The 6,874-nt window shown below is 30.9% G+C and overlaps 1 protein-coding gene across 1 annotated transcript; it reads right to left on the minus strand.

Moving 5' to 3' along the window:
- Positions 1 to 4,918: 4,918 nt before the first annotated feature.
- LOC106753828 (protein RICE FLOWERING LOCUS T 1-like) lies at positions 4,919 to 6,568 on the minus strand. Its single transcript, XM_014635691.2, has 4 exons — positions 6,353 to 6,568; positions 6,183 to 6,244; positions 6,017 to 6,057; positions 4,919 to 5,495 (listed from the first exon to the last, which is right to left on the minus strand). The coding sequence occupies exons 1-4, from the start codon at positions 6,545 to 6,547 to the stop codon at positions 5,275 to 5,277; spliced, it is 519 nt and encodes a 172-aa protein (XP_014491177.1). The 5' UTR covers positions 6,548 to 6,568; the 3' UTR covers positions 4,919 to 5,274.
- Positions 6,569 to 6,874: the final 306 nt, after the last annotated feature.

Genomic DNA, 6,874 nt, shown 5'->3' on the forward strand with positions numbered 1-6,874 from the left:
TGTCACACAAACCATTCGTTGTCACAAAGACTAAGGGTGTTTCTTCTATTCACACAGATAAGAAGATCCATTAATTAATGGTATGGAACTAGTAATCTAGAACACTACCTGAACACATCAAGATTATAAATATCAACCACTAATAATATAATATTTCCAATCCTAGTTACAAGCACACAACCACATCCTTTTACATAATTTATATAAATAACCTTTAATTTCCATCACACAAGATTTTCCCAAACTTAAACCATTTTCCCATAATCTAGAGATTTAATATGTTAACAAAAAATCATTATACCCAAATGTCAAGGTACAACAAGTTCCTTACAAGACAAGCTCGTCTAGTACAAAACCAGGGAAAAGTGTCAAGGTATTACAAAACAAGATCGTCTAGTAGAAAACTTGGTCTTGGTTTTGAAGTTTAACTAAATAACATAACCGAAGAAATCTCTGTGTATGGAGAGCTATCTCTAACTAGAAAAACACTTAAACCAACCTTAGGATAGGAAATAAATCTTTAGTACACTGTGATAGGAAACCATAAACTAGAAAACCAACCTTAGGATAGAAAACACTAGGCTAGAAAAACCCCAAGTTAAGATAGGAAACCAATCTTAGCTCAACTCAAAGATAGAACAACTAGAAACACCACAACCTAAGTTAGGAAGCCAACCTTTAGAAAAAAACCTAAACATGAGTTTGGAAACCAATCTTTAGTTTGACACCAGGACAAAAAAAACCTAGGATATAAGAAAAATACTCTGAAGAAATATGAGAACCTAGAAGAACACCAAGCTAAGAGAGCCAATGAGATCACAAACTCACAAAGATAGAATAAAAAACAAAAGGTTTGAAACAATAAGATAAAACTCTATTGAAAAAGAACATGTCTACAAGCTATAAGTTATCGTCTAAGGGAAAAAGATTAAAACAACAAAGAAACTAGGATAAGAAACTTAGGACAAAAACACAAGAAGAAAACTTAAATGTTAAACACAAGAAGTAGATCCTAAACCCCAAACAGACAAAAACCATTAGCATAAAGCTGAAGAGCAGAAATTTTGATGATATCTCAAAATCAAGTCTCAAGTGCTCTTGTTGCAGGAAGATCGTCATGAAGACTTGTTTTTATATTATAGCTTTTGTAATTTAGTAGATTGATGTATATGATGTGTTTTATATATTTGATTCTCTGTATTGTTTGCCTTAGGTTACATTAAAAATTGTTTTGAATAAGAAAACCTCATTTTATAATAAAGATAATTGATTACCACTTATGATAATCGATTATCAATAATCGATTAAAACTTGCCATAATCGATTATCATGAGCAATTGTGAGAATTTTCAAGCAAGCTTTTCACTATTGTGCATTCATTAATTCATAATCGATTACCATATCAGGATAATCGATTATTACACACTAAAAAGCTGACAACGAATTTTGTGGTATCTTTGAGTGAGATCTCTATAAATTTGATTGGGACTCTTATTCTAACATACAACATACGAAATAAGTGTATTTCAAAATTTTTATATGTAGTGAGTGGTGGTAAGTGTTCTAGGGTTTGTGAAACCCTTGTGCTGTGGCTTTAAGAACTTGGCATGTTGGCATAGAGCGAAACTTTCATTAGGAGTGTGATTGAGTGTTCTTGCTATTGCTTAGTTGAAAGCCTGTCATCCTTTGTGGAGATTCAAAGGAGGTGTTCATCCTTTGTGAAGATTCAAAGGGGGCGATCATCCTTCATGAAGCATTCAGAGGAAGTGTTTATCCCTTGTGGGTTGAAGAGAAAGTGAGTTTCATCTCTTGGGGTAACAAAAGAGGTGTTCTAACCTTCAACTTGTTTATTTTCTTTGTGATTGTAACAATTTGTTGGTTTATGCTAGTGAAGCGTTAATTCTCAGTTGAGATTAACAACTAGATGTAGGATTTGGATGATCCGAACCAGTATAAAAATTACATGTCCAATTTTCTATCTCCCTTACTCTTTAAATTTGTTTAAATTGTTTTAAGGAATTTTTATATTTGCGAGAAAATTATTAAAAGAACGATTTGCAATAAAAAACCAATTCATCCCCCTTTTGGTTTGTTGAACACGTTAACCATTCTGCTGCACCACTATGACAATTTGTATCAAAGCTTGCTTTGGTAGTAATTTAAAATGACGGGGCAACATCAAACCTTTCTTGAGGGTTCCTATATCAATAGACCTCCATTGTTTACTGGAGAAAGCTATGCTTTTTGGAATGTGAGAATGCAAATTTTCATGGAATCTATTGATAGTGAGATTTGGGAAATTGTCACAAATGGTCCTTTTGTTCCTACTATGTTTATTAATAATTTGGAGGAACCCAAACCGTGAGAATAATGGAATGCTGAAAATAGAAGAAGATTCCAACACGATGTTAAGGCTCGCAATATCATATCATTTGCTCTAACTGTTAATGAGTTTTAAAGGATCTCAACCTGTAAGAATGCTCAAGAAATTTGGGATATGCTGAGAGTCACCCATGAAGGAACTAATGATGTTAGAAGAACTAGAAGAAATATTCTAATCCAAGAGTATGAGATTTTCCACACAAAGCAAGGGGAAACAATTATAGATGTCTAGAAGTGCTTGATGCATGTAGTGAATCATCTCATTCGGTTACGTAAGTCCTTTGAAAATGATGAATTAAATATTAAAATTCTTAAATCTTTGAACAAGTCTTGGCAACCAAAAGTGACTGCAATCAGTGAGTTACAAAATCTCAACACTATGTCAATAGCTGCATTGCTTGGTAAGTTGAGAGAACATGAACTGGACCTCGGGATATTGAACAGGGATGAAGAAAAAGGAAAGAAAAAGACTTTGGCATTCGAAGCAAATTTTGATAAAAGTCTTAAAGAAGAAGACAACTCTAAAGAAGATGAAGAAATGAGTCTCTTCGTTAAGAAATTTAATAAGTTCATGAAGTTCAAAGGAAGAAGAAGATTCAAAGGCAAAAAGAAGGAAAACAAGGAATCTTTGCCAAATTATCGGTGTCATGATTGTAGTGAAAAAGGACACATGAATGCAGATTGTCCAAACCCAAAGAAGGGTGAAGAAAGAGGCCAAAAGAAGTTCTTCAAGAAAAAGAAGGCATATATTGCTTGGGAGGAAGATAATGAATCTACAACAAGCTCAAGTGAATCTAATGAGCAAGCCAACATATGTTTGATGGTTGATGATGACATCTTTGAAAATCAAGTAAGTATCTCTAACAACTTTGAAATTTCATATTATAATGAAAGTGAATTACTTGATACATATAAAAAATTATTATGTGAATCAGAAAAATTAAATAATGCTCATAGAAAATTAAAGAAGAAATTTAAAGAATTAAAATTGACTCATGAAAAAAATTCTTGAAGAAAATAAGGATTTGAAAAATAAAAAAGGTAAATATATCGAAATTGAAGAACGTGTTTCTTGTTCAAATAAAAAGATGTCTCTAAATAAAACAACCAACACTTAATGTAGTAACAATTCAAAAATTAAAAAGATTGTTAAACATGTTCCTAAAAATAATTATAATTACTACGGTTATAATTATAGTAATAAGATTAAAAATATTCCTAAATATAATTATAATTACTATGATTATATTTATAAAAATAAAATCAAATATGTTCCTAAATATAATTAAAATTACTATTCTAACTATAATTATAAAGTTAAAAATAATAGAATCTGTAAAATTTGGGTAGAACATGAAGCTATTAGTAATAGGAAACCAAATGTTGCTACTTGTTTCTATTGCATGAATAAAGGTCATACATCAAATAAATGTAAAATAAACCATTATGGTATTCCTTGTGGAAAGTTTGCTTGGGTTATAAAATAATTTAAATATTTGTCTAACTAATCCAAAGGACCCAAAGGTTGGGTACCTAAAATAATATTTTCTCTTTCTACTTTGCAGATAAATTCTATCAAGAAGTTCATGTGGTATCTTAATAGTTGTTGTTCAAGACACGTGACAGGTGATATTAAGAAATTTACAAACTTCCAGAAGCATCACAGTGGCGCTAGTTCTCAATCGTTGGTTTTGGAGGAGAAAACTCAACTTTGGGAAGAAAAGTTATGTGTATGGTGAAGAAAGTAAGGAGAGAATATGAAATTTTGATATCTTTCATTCTGTTTAGTTTCCAGACGAATCTTTTCATTGATAATGTTCATGAAAACATTACCGACCAATATTTTCATCGAATTTTTTTTTCATATGATCATATCAACGAATAAGTTTGTCAGATAATTGAACAAGTAATTATGTGAATAATATTATATTACCAATAGATTTAAATTCGTCGATAAAATCTATCGATAATTTGTAATTTTCTTGTAATGTATATGATATTGCACTAGCTAAATTGAGATGAACCAAATACATGTCAATTTAATGGCCTATGTGCACTGGTTCAAGAATGACATCAGTACTGGTATCATCGATAAATAATCGACCATATACGTACAGTACAAAGGAAGATATTGGTTTTTATTTTTAAATTAGTTTTACACATAATATTACAAAAGTTAAGTTCTTAAACTATTCATTCGAAGAGAAGTTTACCTCACAACTATACCCAACTTAAAATGGCGTCCAAGATGTTAAATATATATATATATATATATATATATATATATATATATATATATATTTTTTCAATTTATATCACTTGAGAGTAATTAAATAAAAAGAAAAATACTGAAGCAAACGTCCAAATGTGAATATAGTTGTAAGAACATCTTACCTAAAAATTGTATGCTGTTCCTAACAAAATAAAGCTAAATGTTTATCTGTTTTTAGAAAATAATTAATATTTTTTTTCATACATAAGGATAACTAGAAACGAAAATATATCATAAAATTGAAAAGTAAAATGGTAGTAATAACATGTGTAATTTATTGAAGCATGCTTATTCAAAACAAAAGACTCTTAATATTATAATATTACTGGATCAAGTCTCAGTAGGTATGAGCCATGCATACACTTTTTTTTTTTTTCTTTTTTCTTCGGTTGCAGCCATAATCTGTTGAATTATCTGAATGACATACTCTAGTATTGAAGATAACCTTCTCTAATTGTTTAAAAAGAGAGATTTTATTTATTTAATTGTAAGTTATATTTCTCTCATTAAGTGACAGTGGTGTGCTAACTATTGCTCTAAACACCTATTATTTTCTTTATTTGACATTATATGATATTAATTATAATTACTTAACACGTTCTCCAAAATCCTTAGTGAAGTTAGTATCTCCTTCCACCACAGCCACGCTCTCTTTGGCAGTTGACATAAGCTGCTGCAACAGGTGTGAGGTTATTATTTTCAGCAAAGTTTCTTGAATTGAAATTATGGCGAAGTTCTGGGCTGATTACAGTGTCTCTGCCCAATTGCTGGAACAACACAAACACAAGTCGATGAATCCCTGCTGAAGGTTGTGGACTCTCATAAACCACAACTTCCCTACCTGCATATTGCATATAAGTCTTTTAACAATACTATTAATTCCTTCAATCAACAAAATAATGCTACTCATCACACTTTCATATTCTCTTATATAATACACATAATAATTAACAAAAGGGTAACTATTACATCTGATTATCAAAACTATATCTTAACCTATCGGTTTGTTTGATGTTCATTTTATTTTGATGTTTTCAAAACTGATTTTTTCAGTTTGCCTCAAATTAATCTCACAAGGATAATATTAATCATAAATTAAACTTATTAAAATAAGATAAAAGAAAAAAAATTAACAAATTATGTTTTTAAATTTTGAATAAATTTCCTATATCTATTTCAGATTTCTTCTAAACTGATATCTCTAGCTACAGGCTTGCATCCAGACGGAATTAATTTATAAATATTAAGTGCATGAAAAGGAACTGGGTTTAATAATTAATAACTTTAACTAAAACAAGACAACCCTAGCTTGATCATCAATTGATGAATGAAACAGGTGAACTACATCCCATTTGTACTTACCAAAGCTTGCATTTGTGGTTGCTGGAATATCTGTCACCATCCTGCCATTGTTAAACAAAAAAAAAAAATTACAAAAATATACAATATATATTTTCTTTATAAAATCAGTTGAGTATACTCTAGCGATATATAGACTTGATTGGATAAAAAAGCAAAGAGAACTAACCAGTGAAGGTATTCCCTCAAGACGGGGTTACTAGGGCTAGGTGCATCTGCATCTACCAGGACCTATTTCAAGCATAAAATTTAATGCAGAAAACATGCGGGTAGCTGTTAATAAGATAATTAATTAAGAGTTTGTAGTGTTTAGATAGTTAATTAATTAGCAGAACTGACCAGAGTATAGAAAGTCCTTAGGTCTTCACCACCTACAGTAACTCTAGGGCGGTTAGCAACGTGAGAGGGCCTCAGTTCATAGCCATTGCTAATCGCTCTGTTGTTGATGGAAACTGTGAGAGAAACTGAGCTTGTAAAAGGGTTCAGAACATCCCCTATCACACCCCCAATAGAAAGAGGATCCTCTCGTGCCATGATCTACAAGATATATGCTTGTTTACTCTTTGCTTAATAATGCATACATGATCATATCTCTCTATATATATATTTTTCTCCTTAGCATCTGCTTTTGCTTCCGTCCCATCAATAGATTCTTCATTTTTAAATCACTTCTCCCGGGTGGATTCTCTCGTACGATGTTGTTTCCTCTGACAAACCCAACACCCTGGTCTTGTTCTTCCACTTCTATTTATGTTTTAGTAAATAATGTTATACTAATGTCCTGTTAATTAATGTAATTTTCTCAGTTGAAAAAGTTTAAACTAATTCAATTCGGAATTTATGTTTTCCTTCATTCGAGTT

Source organism: Vigna radiata, unplaced genomic scaffold (assembly GCF_000741045.1).
Source record: "Vigna radiata var. radiata cultivar VC1973A unplaced genomic scaffold, Vradiata_ver6 scaffold_7, whole genome shotgun sequence".
Classification (NCBI taxonomy): Eukaryota; Viridiplantae; Streptophyta; class Magnoliopsida; order Fabales; family Fabaceae; genus Vigna; species Vigna radiata.

What these genes read in the sequence shown, in the direction of transcription:
- LOC106753828 (XM_014635691.2), bottom strand. Translation starts at nt 6,547, where the DNA reads ATGGCACGAGAGGATCCTCTTTCTATTGGGGGTGTGATAGGGGATGTT. An exon ending in TAAGGACTTTCTATACTCTG is followed by an intron (nt 6,245 to 6,352) that starts GTCAGTTCTGCT and finishes TGCTTGAAATAG; the next exon opens with GTCCTGGTAGATGCAGATGC. An exon ending in AACCACAAATGCAAGCTTTG is followed by an intron (nt 5,496 to 6,016) that starts GTAAGTACAAAT and finishes TGCAATATGCAG; the next exon opens with GTAGGGAAGTTGTGGTTTAT.